Raw genomic sequence first — 16,231 nt, 5'->3', positions numbered from 1 at the left:
GAATAGTACGAAACCGGTTGGGCCAGTCTCTGAGCTACTACTAAGGAACAGCTAACGAGGCACACTGAACTCTCAATCAATTGTATCAGCATTTCAGCGAGTCAGTATATTTTAATTTGTTTAAGCGTTCATTACAGCATGCATCTTTCAGTCTTATTTTTAACCTAGCCTTCTTCTCTCGACGATATGAGGAGTCGCCAGAAACAACATGTGGTTCCGGATTCCACATCAAACAATACGTTTTTTCCCCCATCTGCATAATTGTGACCGCGGTCGACGAGGTGAAAGACGCGCTCTAGGCCATTGTGCCACACCAAACTGTTATTATCTATTTACGTAATTACCTTTGTACGGAACCCTCACAGCGAGAAACCCTCTCGCATTGTCCGGTTTTTCTTTATCTGACGTATTATTGTACAGTTTCAGTCTTGTACCATTCTCGAGTATCCTGATAAACGAAATCAACAGAATGAAATGAAATGATCGTATGGCATTGCTGTCCAGGAGGCCCCATCCGGTGAAGTTCGGCCGCCGAGTGCGAGTCTTATTGCAGTCAACGCAACACTGGGCGACTGGCCGGTGATGAGGATGAGGACAACACAACATCCACTCCACGAGCGGAGAAAATCTCCAACGCGGCCGGGAATCGAACCCGGGCCCGCTGCATGGGAGGCAAGCACTTTACCATCCAGCTAAGCAGACGGACGAAATCAACAGAAATTCTGTATAAGAATTACGGGGCCGCGAATGTCGGGAAATACCCCAAAGGTGGATGACAATTGTTGAACATGTGATGTCTCCAGGTTATTTACCTCGCCGCACGTCCCTACGCGCGCGAATTAAGCACATTGTGCTTTGGATTCGAGTCTTACATGTGGCAGGCAGTATTTTTTTGCAGTGTATTGACACTGAGGTAAGATTTACTATTTACCGATCTCGCTGCCTCCACTTTTTTATTGCGAAGTACAGTACACCGAAAACCTTGGGTATTGCGTCGTAAGTAACTAATAAGTATACACTTCCGACCTGTGTCGCTACCTGTACATGACCTACGCTTTTTTACTGAATAAAGTCTGCAAACAAAAAATGAAGGGACAAAAGAAAAGAAACAAAATTAGAATAGGTTTTGCTCGGTTACACCGAGGACAATCATATTGTAACTGATATATCGACGGCAGAACACGTTTACAATAAAGAAGCCTAGGGGAGCGATGCGCAGTCCTGCCCCCTATCGGCGAGGGTAGCACCGACAAGCCCAACCGCTGCACGTATGGCGATGTACGTCAGCTGGTGACGTCACACGTTCGACATTTGTCATGCACTTTATAGGTATTTCCCGACATTTGCGGCCTCATGTGTCATATAAAATCACTTGTCTCAGCATCATCTACCTCATTTCGGGACTTTTTAAACGTTAATAAGAATCAAACCGAGCGAGGTGGCGCAGTGGTTAGCATACTGGACTCGCATTCGGGAGGACGACGGTTCAAACCCACGTCCGACCATCCTGATTTAGGTTTTCCGTGATTTTCCTCAATCGTTTCAGGCAAATGCCGGGATGGTTCCTGTGAAAGGGCACTGCCGATTTCCTTCCCCATCCTTTCCTAATCCGAGCTTGTGCTCCGTCTCTAATGACCCATTGCAGACGGACGATAACGCTAATCTCCTCCCCCTCCATGACTACAAGAGCCGTGCGTACCACGGCTGCATTTAGTGATATTTTCAGAGTATTTTGGGATAAATGCCTCTTGGTCTCTGGTGGCTCGTTACGATTACTGAATGCTTTAAAGCCTTGACATTATTACCGGCACCATTAATAAATACTCACGTTTTTGTTTACTTTTCTGGAATTCGAGTGTAAATTGCCGTAATTTTAGGTTATTCATGACCCGGTTATATCAACAACAACGAACTATATACAAAGTGCTCCCCAATTCGCAAATGTAATGAAGCTTAATGTCCATTCCATAAAAGTAACAGCGTGTTCATTAGATTTTATTGCGGGAACAAATCTCCACCACTTCGTGATTATTATTTCCCCTTATGTCATTCTGCTCGAACCCCGTCCGAGCCTGGACTCTGTACTGTAGACAAATTCGTTAGCTTAGACTTTTAAAAGTGATGTAATTATGTGAAAGTTCGTATAAAGCATTTTTGAGTTTCGTGCTAGACATTTTCTTTTCTCTTTTTTTTTAAATAATTATCGTAAGGGTAGGAAATCCTTAATAAGATAGGGTATAGTTTTATGACGGGCTGAAAACGAATGTGATAACTGCGTCAGACGAATTACCTTAGAGATGATGTTATATCGATGGAAGTCTGCTAAATATTGTGCTGTTAATTCGTTTTATTACCCCTATTTTATCTTTGAATCTGTAGTACAATGAAAATATCTGTACAATAGTGCAGATATCGACGGTATGTGTTGGGCGTCTTGTTTGGAAACAAACTTGTTCGTTTCACTCGCAGTATCACCCGACCAGAATGTTATTGTACTTGGCCTCCCGTGCCCGTTGTCGTTAACACGTGGGCACGTTACAGCAATGAAGTATAGCGGCTACTAAGTAAAACATAACGCATTGTGAATGATTGCAAGACAGCTGTGCTAATACCAGCAGGTGGTTCAGCGTGTCTTCGTGAAGTGATCACGATAAGCCGCCTGAAGAGCCGTTTCCTCCCAGGTGCAATAATATTGTGGTCGACTAATATTTACTGTCGACAACTGTCATGCCGCCGGCCGGTGTGGCCGTGCGGTCTAGGCGCTTCAGTCTGGAACCGCGTGACCGCTCCGGTCGCAGGTTCGAATCCTGCCTCGGGCATGGATGTGTGTGATGTCCTTAGGTTAGTTAGGTTTAAGTAGTTCTAAGTTCTAGGGGACTGATGACCACAGATGTTAAGTTCCATAGTGCTCAGAGCCATTTGAACCACTTGAACTGTCATGCCCACTTTTTACTCTTCGACATATTGCTTGCCTTCGGTACGACTTGGTTCCGTTTCGTATTCGTTTTTCCGGTAGTGTTAGTTCAACGTTAACAGTAATACGCAACAGTATCAATAGGTTCATTTGATGAAGCGTCGGCCGATGTGAATATCTCGAGTTCACGAAGGGCAGTGGAAAAGTACGATAATGCAGTGCCTGTGTTATTGTGAATTAAAAACTCCTCCCGCACATGCCATGAAGGCCCAAAGGTACCGACTGGCCGCCGTGTCATTCTCAGCCCACAAGCATCACTGGATGCGGATGTGGTCAGCACACCGCTCTCCCGGCCGTAGGTCAGTTTCCGAGACCGGAGCCGCTACTTCTCAATCGAGTAGCTCCTCAGTTTGCTTCACAAAGGCTGAGTGCACCCAGCTTGCCCACAGCGCTCGGCAGCCCGGATGGTCACCCATCCCAGTGCTAGCCCAAGAGTTTAACTTCGGTGATCTGACGGGAATCGGTGTTGCCACTGCGGCAAGGCCGTTGGCTGTGTTATTGTGAATTACGATGCAAAATTCCTTTGGACATGCGTGTGTGTCGAATGGAGTAAGTATAATGCCTGACCTGTACGGGAGTATACATAATGGATGTACGAGTACAGGATGTAGACGGATGGTTGACGACATGTCTGACTGTGTGTCGTTCACGGATAGCCCAATGGTAGAAAGACCGCTCGCGATAAGCCGAAAATTCGAGTTGGAGTCCCGGGCCGGCACGAGTTTCCACTGGTGTCATTCCATTATACAGCTGATGGCTGTCCATATTCGCAATTGCGAATACATTCAATGCCGTGGAAAAGCGATTTTGCTGTTCCGGCGGCGACAGAAACTACATTACAGTATCTTTGCGGCGTCAGATAGGCGCCTGTGACAAAGAGTTTTATGTTGTGCGTTTTGGTGATTGCACATTACAGGCTTCTTCACTCTTGTGGCCGGCCGCGGTGGCCGTGCGGTTCTGGCGCTGCAGTCCGGAACCGCGGGACTGCTACGGTCGCAGGTTCGAATCCTGCCTCGGACATGGGTGTGTGTGATGTCCTTAGGTTAGTTAGGTTTAAGTAGTTCTAAGTTCTAGGGGACTTATGACCTAAGATGTTGAGTCCCATAGTGCTCAGAGCCATTTGAACCATTTGAACCACTCTTGTGACGGAATTCTTATAGAGAGAAGGGTAATTCAGGTAATAGACACTTATTCTCAATGAGAAAATTTCCCTGACACACTCCTAAATTTTATTAGTGGGTTTCGGACTCGCCCTGTAGATGATATACTGTATATTTGCAGCCAAGTAGAGAGCAAACATTTGTCACACGAATAACCGAGTTTTGTCCATTGTAAACGAAAGGATTGGGTGACTGTATAGGAATGTAGGTTGTACTGAAATCACCACAAATGGTTCCAATGGCTCTGAGCACTAGGGACTTAACATCTGTGGTCATCAGTCCCCTAGAACTTAGAACTACTTAAACCTAACTAACCTAAGGACATCACACACATCCATGCCCGAGGCAGGACTCGAACCTGCGACCGTAGCGGTCACGTGGTTCCTGACTGAAGCGCGGAGAATCGCTCGGCCACTTCGGCTGGCCAAATCACTACAAGCAACAAAATTTTTTTAATTAACTTCATTTGTTTAAATCGTGACAATATTTGGGCACTTTCCCTTCAAATTTTGATAATTTATATTCTGCGTGAAAGTTTCATTTGAATAATGCACAATTTGATTACTGTACACGCTCGTTTGTCTTGGTAAGCTGTTAGACTTAGTTATAGGTGGCGCATTTAAACACAAGCTCCACATTTCTATAGAAGTGCAGGAGCTACAGTATACTAGACTGATGGAGAGTTTTATAATTTTATAAATGAGCTGTACAACGTACTACTTTGTAAATGTTGCAGTATAGCCTACAACGCTGATCGACGAATAATTTTTACCTCAGAAGGAACAAAACTTTGTGCCACTTGTTCATCACTACAGTATAATGAATAGTAGGAATTCTTACACCAATGTGATTTATACAGAACGTCACTTGGCCATTTTTAGTCGAAACTAGTAGCTAACCACGCTAATTAACACTATTTTGGAGTCCAAGTGTACATCATTCACATGAAACATTCTCATAGGATTTAAACTACCAAAAGACACACTGAAACGAGTTATGGCTTAAAGAAATAAAGTTAACACAACACAAAGACTAGATGCTACTGCTTCAATACAGTTTGTCGTCCACACGGATTTCGTTTCGTTTGTTTTCGTATCCTTCTATGTGGGTTATAATATATGACTAGAAATAATGCAGACAATACATATGAAGAAAGTTATCTTCTCTTTGACATTATATTCTGCTTATATTTGTATTGCACTCAAAGAGGCTAAACGTGTTACGGGTCATTGAGGATGCTTAGAACATAATTAAAGAATCATGAGGATAATATTCAAGTGTTTGAATTAGCCACAAAGACTGATTTCATAAAAAAGAAACTGCTCTATAGATTTTAGCATGTACGGTACGGACAGTAAAAATACGAAATGATGTTAGGTATTCTGTTAAAATAGTCATTACTCTTCCCCTTCAGAACGATGGTAATTCTTCATTTACACACCGACTACTGAATGTTTCACGGATGGAGAATGAAATCGGCCGTGCCCTTTCAAGGGAACCATCCCCGCATGTGCTTGGAGAAATTTAGTGTAATCACGGGAAACCAAAATTAGCATGGTCGGACAGGGATCTGAACCGCCGTCCTCCCGAATGCGAGTCCAGTATGCTAACCACTGTAGTGAAAGTGGAAAGAGAGGAGAGCTTGCTGGAATCGATTCATTATGTGGGCCGCTGGAAAGCTGTTCTCGTTGGAATTATTATTAATCTAGGAAATTAAAGTTTCGTTCAAGGACATTAGGGGTTGTAAACGCAATGTTGTAAAACTAATATATACAGCCGCTGGCAAGTAAACTTACGGATGGATGATAAAACAAGCAAATTATGCAGGATTGAAGCCTTCTACTGTTTCTCTAAATAAATGTTGTCCTGTTCTGCGGTTAGAATACTGTAAGAATATTGTTGCTTTGTTATGAAACGTCCCCTTAGAAAAATTAATGAATTACTGTGCTGATAAACCTCTTACATTATTTGATTTTCAAACAGCTGAGCAAAACTGAACGTACTCAGACATTACTCTCGTTACTTATTCTGATCAACACTAAACTGCCACACAATATTTTTTTTAGCGCAACGCAATCTTTCTTTCAATCAGATCATCCGCTCTCAAAAATACGCATCTCACTTCCCCACATCCACCACTGCTGGCGGCTCACTTCCAACTGCGCAACGCTACGCGCTGTTAACATCCAGCTGCCCAACAGTACAATGGCAGACAACAATGCAAACTAGCCACAGACTGCACACAGCACAGCCAGTGATTTTCATACAGAGCGCTACGTGGCGTTACCAGTAAGAAAAGCTAAACAGCCTACTTACAGTTATAAAGTTCGATGATTACAGAGATTTTTTCATTTACGCAAAGAAGAAAATTTCTTGGTGGTTGTAAGATGTTACTAGAAAAAGCTATAGACAAACTTGTATCGATCTGACAGCTGCAAGCACAACCACTTTTGTTGCCAGAAACTAATGTTATATATACAAGTTAGCTGTTACGATAGATCGACACTGTCTGTAAATGATACAAAGTAGCACGACTTTCTCCTACTTCTCGTACTATTCTGCGCAAGAGTTGTGTTTAGAGTACACGTTGGAGTACTATAACCAAATATTTTCATTCGGTTATATCCTGAGTAGATGAGCCGTTGTATTTAAACATGGTTCTATTATTATTATTATTATTGTTGTTGTTATTGTTATTTTTGTTGTTGTTACATGGGTTAGGAGTCTGACAGTCTCTGCACATTATCCTGCAGACTGACTGAAGTCTATCACAGCAGCACATGAAATTTTAAGCAGTAATTTGCACCTCCGACCACGTTAAGAAGACGCAGGACCTACCACGTGAAGAAACTGCGAGCCCCTAACACTTTCATTTGGAATTATAACATGACACTCTGTATGCCTCTACTTGTTCATTATTTCTTCTTACCACAACGTCACATAACTTACGTGGAAGATATAATAAAGCTCTAAGTGTGGATATAATGTGTCTGATAAGACAGGTTCTTGGAATTTTACGAGTTGCTTCGCGCGCGATGAAGGATGGAGACTGCACCTCTTTCTCTAGCCTTTGTTGAAAGTCCACGCAAACAATAATCGCGTATTAAAACCTTGTTATAATTTGAGTTTCTTCCTTGAAAAACCTGAATAGCTCAACAGTAATCCATAACGACCTATGCGATAGTGCATTATTTAGTAACGTCACTGAAAATAAAATCGCCCATTAATTTCTGCTCATTGGGAGTGCAGCGAGAAACGACTGAAGGTTGTTGATAAGATAGAACAAGACACACAAACTGGCAGCATCAGCCATCCTATCACAACTGAAGAAATCGCGGAACCGGAGGTCTGAAAGACAGCAAAGCTGTCGGGGTAGACGACGCACGTGTAGAACTGCTAAAGGGGCTTGGTGAAAGAGACATCGACTGGCTGCGCCAAACGTTCAACAATTACCTAGAAACGTTTAACACTCCGAAGCTCTCCAGACTAGCTTATATAAGCTTTATAATAAAGCCCGGAAAGTCACCAGACGATCCGAAAAATTTTCAGCCAATATTTTTGCTCTGCCCTTTCTTGAAGCTGCTCTAGTGAGCCAGCCTACTCAACTCACCGAAGATAAGCCCATTAGAGAGTAAGCCGTTCCTGACCTGGGCTATCTTGCGTAGAGCGTTTTGAATCTCACGCAGCATACTGAGGAAGGCTTCGAGAAAGGTCTCGTCATAGGTGCTGCCTTTGTTGATCTGAGTGCGGTGTACGACACAATAAACATCGAGAAATTTCCCCCAAAAGTACAAAACTCCACTACAAAGAAAAAAATCAGTTTTTTAAATCAATACAGGGAGTGGTAGTTTGTTTAACATCGAAGATGTCTGTCAGTATCTTTCCAAGAATTCTTTTTTACACAAGATAGCTTTAGCACTTTATTTGCATGTCATAATGGTTATTGCTTACGCATATTAAATGCTTTAAATACTTCTTGATTATCTATAAGTATCATTCGAATAATTCGTGCTTCCCTTGTCCTGTTAAGTATCTGGGAAGGATTAGGGAACACTGTGTGTCGCCAACCATATTGCGACAGGAAACGGTTGTGACTGGATAACGTTAATGCTATCGATCCTTAATATTTTGAACAACACAACTTGCAAGAGCCTGAGAAGAAACATGTGGAATACAACTTGTGAAAAATCTTTTTCTGGGTGGGATGACGTGCGGCAGTACAAATTAAATACACCTGTCCATCAACTTAACCTAAACGATTACTTACCAGTCTCAATATTACGAGAATTTCGTAGTAGTCACCGCCAGTCGTAAAATTTATTTTCGCCAGCGTCACAAAATTGCTGAACGATTCGCGTTACTTTCATGACGTTGGCTCATAAGGGAGGAATACACTTCCCAAAATATTAACTGATATGTGTACACGGGAATGAATTCTAGTTCTTGGTTTGAAAGCGACGAGAGGTGCGGGAGTTACCTAACTGTGGATTTACCACCTTATATTTGCGCAGTTAGAAAACGTAAGATGCAGATAAAATGAGACTAAATCCCGCTTACTCTTTCAGAGTTCAGCATATCGGTGTCATGCATCAAATTTGCAATTAACAACTTTTTAGCTACTTTCATTAACACGCGATACGCGCAATTGTTTGCGTTTACATAAAATTTCTAACGAAAGTCTTACCAGCATTACCCACATCTATGACCTGAAACCTGCTTGGATTGCAGCCTACAACATTCTGATGGCACAGAACTGTGGCTGGACTGAAGTGTCGGTGCGACTGCTCCAGTTGCCCAGCTGCGTTTCTTATTGTTTGGTCAGCATCCTGGTTAATGTCAGTTTTTCCCTCAAAGCTGTATTTCCGGTTGAACTGAGGTCGCTAATGGAGAGCCAAAACGTTTGGATTCAGTGAGAGTGAACAGTATTCGGCGAAGAGTATTTCAGCAACGTTTACACATGTTTGTTGTGTAGTATATGACGGATCAGATGCAAAGTAACTTGAAAGTAAGGACTGCATTCACACAGGTGAGCGTTGGGAAACATGATAAGTACTGAAGTTTTCAGGCAAGTGTATCCGGTGCTCTCCCAGCCAAGAATATGAGCAGCCAGACTTCACAACGCCACTCACTTCAATGGTATTTTAATTTATTGGGGAATTCTAACTGTAACGGCAAACAAACCTGCTTTGATGTAACCAAGACTGCCCCTAATGTGCGTTCGAGCGATTAGAAAGTAAATAACTATCACCAACAGAATCTCAGATGCGTAAAAATAACGAATGTGAAATAAAGAAAACGTTTTCCTGTACCGTTATTATAACGTGGCTACAACTGCGAACTTTTACATCATGCGGTTCCATAACAAGGATTGACGAACGCCAAAAAATCGAGGCTCATATATTTAAAATGTTACTCATAATATATTTTCCATTACGTTGATGCACGACAACTTACAGATGTTAACCCGACTCTACATTCTTAAGCTATTATAGCAATATTCCATGTACGTATGTTTTGCGTGAAACTGCATTACGAAACAGGATGTCCAGAAAGAGCTAATAATCACTCCCAAAAACATGGCATTATTGGAAACGGCGTAAGTTTTTCATTTTGCTAGTCTTTGGCGAGTGTGCATCGTATATCACGTGTTTCTTTGACATGTCTTGTAATATTACTAACTTCGTACCAAAGCACAGTTTGTAAATGTGCAATATGTGGCGAGTTCTTCCACGTTTCGCAATACAAGAGCCTTAGTTGCTGAAGAGTTAGTAATATATAAAAAAAGTTCCTACTTTTAACGAAAATTTGAATTGTATTCTCAAACTAAAACGCGCCAAGTACGAATAGCAGGATTAGTTACAGCAATATATCCCTTTGAAATCGAACATTGTATTCCAAAGACGTCTCTAATCGGAGTTTATGCGAGCACAATAATTTTAAGCGACGTCAAGCACGAGTCATATAAAAAGATGTAAATAAGCGGGAAAGCAATCTCAGGTGGCATGCTGGTTATTATGTATGTTGGAAGACTCAAAAGAAAACTAATACAATGCTTTTCCAAGACGCATAGCGAAGTTTTACAGGTGCTGCGACGAATTAACAGATTCTCGTTACAGAGAGGCAGCGAACACGAGAATTTTATTCATATTGGCTGAAGAACTAGGTGTCCGCATCGAATCGTAACAAAGAAAATAAAAACTTAGCAAAAGAAACATAGCAATCTGTTAAATTTCCTCGTACGAATGACTCGTTTTGTTGTAATTATTTGCGGGCCTAGGTCCATATTAACATAAGAGAATATATACTTTGCTTCAATATTAGTCGCCCTGCCTATTCCATTGACGTATGGGGCGACGGAAGAGTGAGCTTCTTGAATGACAATTTTCGCACTGACTATCGTAGATTGGATTAGCATATTAAAAAAAAAATACGATAATTCAAAAAAATTATTTGCGTTGGGCGCCCCGTTGCAATTAAAATATGAGGAAAAAGGAGTTGCATGCCTATTAAAGCATCCAAGTCTCCCTCGTGTTTCGTATTTTGTATGGGTAAATTTCACAGCACAGGAAAAAAGAGCGTAAGAGTTGGATGAGAAATTTACGGTCCTATCTGACAATGGACTTGGGCTCGAAATTACTTACGGCTAAATCGAACGTTCATTTCACGAAATTTGAATCGGATCTAGAATTTCGTTCCGCTTCTTCGATAGAGAACGGAAGTGTGGCTTTTCTCGGAGCCGGTGGTCGACGGCGGTGGCGGGAAGACAGCGACCCGACAGCAACGGCCAGCGGGTAGCGGCGCGCAGGTCACGCCGGCGCAGCGCCCGAGCGGCGGGTGCGCGCGGGACACCTTCCTACCCTCCAGTCGGCGCCGTCGGAAGGGGCGCGCAGGCAGCGGGGCAGCGGGGAGCGTGCCGGCAGAGGCCGGAGGACTCACCTGGGGAATGGAAGGCGGCGTCCATGGCGGTAGCACAAGTCCGCTACTACCTCGTCTCATGTTCGTGCATGACTGGTGTTCTTCGGCGGTGGCGGAGCGCGCCGGTCGCCGGCCGGCGGACGGCCACACCCACCGTGCGCGCGCAGCCGCCGGCCGCGCAGACGGGAGGCGCGTGGTGCGGCACCGGGTCCGCCAGGCCGCCGCTGCCGCTGCTCCTCCGCGGCCGCCGGCCTCCTATATCGACACGCTCGCCACCCGCCACACGGATCCTACCGGGATCCCACAGGATAGCCAATGCTCCGAATGGCCCCCCGATCGATAAGCTGACCCCCTAATGCGAGGGCAATGGAGGCGCTCCCGCGGGAATCGTCGATCTCCTGCGCCTCTGCTCCGGAGCCGAGGTACGGGACACTTCCGGAGTCAGAGTAGACAGCTAGTACGAGGGCGAACTCCCAATATCTCGGCCCGCGCCTCACAAACGTGTTTTACTAAGTAGTCACCTTTTAGATCAACATCTCCGAGTTCTTTTTTTCCCCATTGACGAAAGACGTAATGCATAGCATCCCTAACCATATCAAGAGCAATCCTTCGTAACTTGTATACGGACACGATGTAGTACTTAGAACCTATACCGAGGAGACAAAAATTGTGGGATATTGTGTAGGACCACCTCCTGCCCAGCAACTCGACATTGCGTGGACTCCAACGAGTCAAAGTCCTCTGCAGAAATATATATCGGTGCTGCCTCTATAGCCGTCCGTAACTGCGCGAGTCTTTCCGGTGCAGGACATTGTGCACGAACTGACCTCTCAGTTAGTTATCTCCCATAAATGTTCGATAGGATTCGTGTCGGGCTATCTGGGTGGCAAAATCATTCGCTCGAACTCTCCAGAATGTTCGAGCCGGTGACGTGGATCATTTGTCATCCATAAAAATACCATCGTTTTTTGAGAACGTGAAGTCCACGAATGGCTGCAAATGGTCAATAATCGGTTCAGTTGAACGGCTTCGTGCGGTCTGCACCACACTCGAACCCTACCGTCAGCTCTTATCAACTGACTGGAAAAAGGAGGAGGTCACTCCTTTGTATAAAAAGGGTAAAGAAAGGACCCCCAAAATTACAGACCAATATCCCTAACTTCGGTTTGCTGCAGAATCTTTGAATACCGTGTGATCAAAAAGTCAGAATAAATTTGAAAACTGAATAAATCACGGAATAATGTAGATAGAGATGTACAAATTGACACACATGCTTGGAATGACATGGGGTTTTATTAGAACCAAAAAAATACAAACGTTCAAAAATGTCCGACAGCTGGCGCTTCATCTGATCAGAATAGCAATAATTAGCATAACAAAGTAAGACAAAGCAAAGATGATATTCTTTACAGGAAATGCTCAATATGTCCACCATCATTCCTCAACAATAGCTGTAGTCGAGGAATAATGTCCGGAGTTATGGTGAGGCATTGGCGTCGGATGTTGTCTTTCAGCATCCCTAGAGATGTCGGTCGGTCACGATACACTTGCGACTTCAGGTAAACCCCAAAGCCAATAATCGCACGGACAGAGGTCTGGGGACCTGGGAGGCAAAGCATGACGAAAGTGGCGGCTGAGCACACGATCTCCACCAAACGACGCGCACAAGAGATCTTTCATGCGTCTAGCAATATGCGGTGTTTCTTTTTGGTTCAAATAAAACCCCATGTCATTCCAAGCAGGTGTGTCAATTTTTACCTCTCTATTTATATTATTCCGTGGTTTATTGAGTTTTCAAATTTATACTGACTTTTTGATGATCCGGTATATTCCCAGTTCGAATATAATAAACTTACCAGAAACTGAGAAGCTAATGTCCACGAATCAGCACGGTTTTCGAAAGCATCTCTCGTGCGAAACTCAGATTGCTCTTGTGGTGTCACAGCCAGACACCACACGTGCTAGATGGTAGCTTAAATCGGCCGCGGTCCTGTAGTACATGTCGGTCCCGCGTGTCGCCACTGTGTGATCGCAAACCTAGCGCCACCACAAGGCGGGTCTCGAGAGACTGACTCGAACTCACCCCAGTTGTAAGGACGACAGAGCTAGCGACTAGACGTACTAAGCCTTTCCCTCTCATTAGCCGAGAGACAGAATAGCCTTCAGCTAAGCTAATGGCTACGAACTAGCAAGGCGCCATTAGCCTTACAGTGATTGTAATTAGAGTCTCACTTGTGTTCACCATAGAGATGTACAAGAAGAAATTAAAGATAAGTATATGAGAAACTCCGTTCTTTTCTTCATAGCATTAATTACGTATCCTCTTCCAGTACTTCACGCCCGTCTGCGTTAGTCTAGCGTGCTTTCTAAGCCACCTCTATCTACAAGGTGTTGGCCCAGCTGCCGACACATCAGCTCTTTTCTCACATGATGTGCTGCAAACTATGGATGAAGGGCAACAGGCTATTTATTTCTAGATTTCCGGAAAGCATTTGAGACAGCGCTCCATTGCAGGCTGTTAAGCATACGGAGTAAGTTCACAGATATGTGAGTGGCTCGAAGACTTCTTAAATGATAGGGCCCAGTATGTTGTCCTCGACGGCGAGTGTTCATTACAGACAAGGGTATCGTCAGAAGTGCCCCAGTGAAGTGTGATAGGACCAATGTTGTTCTCTATATACATAAATGATTTGGTGGACAGGTTGGGCAGCAATCTGCGGTTATTCACTGATGCTGTGGTACACGGTAAGGCGCCGAAGTTTGAAACGTCCCCTTTTGAACAATATACACGACTGTCCTTAACCTGACACACAATATTTATAGCGCAACGCAATCTGACTTTCCACACACAATATTTTGTTAACGCAACGCAATCTGACTTTCAAAATTCTCTACAAGAGAATGGCCCTGACTAACATTAACCTGTACTTTTCAGAAATCACTTACCTCACAAAAATCTTGGTTACTCCCACTACTGCAATACAGCAAGCGCCACTACTGCCAGCTAAATAAAAGATTCAAACTATGGAAGGCACTAACTACTGATAGGGATAGTTAGCAAATGAAAGATATTAATAGAGAACAAACAATGTATTTACCTTGATATCATGACAAATTACAAAACTCCGCCATCTCTCTCCCCACATCCATCACTGCTGGCGGCTCACCTCCAACTGCCCAGCGCTACGCGCTGTTCACAGCCAGCTGCCTAACACTACAATGGTTGAGTATTACAACAATGCAAAGCAGCCACAGACTGCACACGGCACAGCCGGTGATTTTCATACTGAGGTGGCGTTACCAATAAAAAAACCTAAACAGCCTACTTACATAGCCCCCATGCTCCCCACAAAAAATTTTACAAATTGGGTTGGGCAGTGGGCAATACATATTTGTTAAAATTTTCCATAATCGTAATTACAATAACAAATAAATCAAATGCACACACTTATTGATACAATGTTGGTCAAAAGCTAAAATTTTCTCACAGTCCCTAAAGACAGTCCTGATCATTCATCACATTGCAGTGTTTTTCTCAAAGTCTGAGCAGTAAAAGACAATGCACACAGACGTAGTGGATTTCCATGCAGTCTTGAAGAAGTAGTGTTGTCCTTCCAACGGAAAGACAGTGCTGACTCTTGACATGCTGACAGGTAATGGGCCACAACAGAGCAAACCCACAACAGAGTCAGTCGAAGTTTTGAAGAGTATTGGTGTGTAGGTCATCACAGAGCAGACCCACTGTAGTCCTGGTAGAGATTACGGTATTGGTGGGCCACCAGAGGTGCAGACCCACTGTAGTCCTTGTAGAGATGGCTAGCAGCCATCTGTTATGACTGTGCAGGTACACAATCACCATTTTATATCAAGGTATATGTAAGTAGGCTGTTTAAGTTTTTTTTATTGATAACGCCACCTCAGTATGAAAATCACCGGCTGTGCCGTGTGCAGTCTGTGGCTACTTTGCATTGTTGTAATACTCAACCATTGTAGTGTTAGGCAGCTGGCTGTGAACAGCGCGTAGCGCTGGGCAGTTGGAGGTGAGCCGCCAGCAGTGGTGGATGTGGGGAGAGAGATGGCGGAGTTTTGTAATTTGTCATGATATCAAGGTAAATACATTGTTTGTTCTCTATTAATATCTTTCATTTGCTAACTATCCCTATCAGTAGTTAGTGCCTTCCATAGTTTGAATCTTTTATTTAGCTGGCAGTAGTGGCGCTGGCTGTATTGCAGTAGTGGGAGTAACCAAGATTTTTGTGAGGTAAGTGATTTCTGAAAAGTACAGGTTAATGTTAGTCAGGGCCATTCTCTTGTAGAGAATTTTGAAAGTCAGATTGCGTTGCGTTAACAAAATATTGTGTGTGGAAAGTCAGATTGCGTTGCGCTATAAATATTGTGTGTCAGGTTAAGGACAGTCGTGTATATTGTTCAAAAGGGGACGTTTCATATGTCGACCCTTAGCCGAGGATACCTCACTGGAATCTTCTGATTTTTTCCTTGTAGTTTGTGTAATTAGTGTAGATTTTGTTTATTGCTAGCGCGTAATTATAGAGAGAATTTCCTTTGTAGTTGTAGTTTTTCATTGTTGTACAGTAAAACAGTTGTGGCATGCATGTAGATTTGCAGCAAGTATTTCGCAGCTGCGCTTGCAATTAACTAGATATTATTTTCAGTGTTATGTTAATGTGTTCTCTTATTTTTGCTCTTGAAATTGTGTTTTTCTGTGTTGTCGTGTGAAATACTGTGACAATAATGGCGTGTGAAAAACGTAACACTAGGCTCCAAAGCAAACTGAGAAATAATAGTGACGACGAGCGTAGTTTGCCAGCACCACTGTGTAATGAATTAACAGACGTTCAAAGTAGTAATTTGGTAATTGTGCATAGGGAAATGGAGCGGGTTGCAAACAATGGTGTAGACAGCGAAACAATTAGAGAACAGGGAAGCATTATCGATCGATCGGTCGGCGACAGCTCGCCTCAGGAATCCGAAACGACAGGAAACAATCTCGCAAATGCTGTGAATTCAGGATTTGGGTCCTCACCGTTTTCTCAAATGAGTCAAGACACATTTTCTGCTTGTCAAAATGTGAATGTTTCCGGTGCAAATTCACTGCCGAAAAGCACTGAGGAACATGTTCCAGACACCAGTGCATTGTTATTACAATTAATACAACAAATGG

General features: G+C 43.4%; 1 protein-coding gene across 1 annotated transcript in view; it reads right to left on the bottom strand.

Moving 5' to 3' along the window:
• Window positions 1–11,139, bottom strand: part of LOC126248026 (muscle calcium channel subunit alpha-1) — a 922,345-nt gene extending 911,206 nt beyond the window's left edge. The window contains exon 1 of the mRNA XM_049948623.1: window positions 11,071–11,139. Coding sequence (XP_049804580.1) covers window positions 11,071–11,095 — 25 coding nt within the window. The 5' untranslated portion in view covers window positions 11,096–11,139. The remainder of the gene's footprint in view (window positions 1–11,070) is intronic.
• Window positions 11,140–16,231: the final 5,092 nt, after the last annotated feature.

This window comes from Schistocerca nitens, chromosome 3, assembly GCF_023898315.1.
Source record: "Schistocerca nitens isolate TAMUIC-IGC-003100 chromosome 3, iqSchNite1.1, whole genome shotgun sequence".
Lineage (NCBI taxonomy): Eukaryota > Metazoa > Arthropoda > Insecta > Orthoptera > Acrididae > Schistocerca > Schistocerca nitens.
This window is presented reverse-complemented; position numbering and strand designations above follow the sequence as displayed.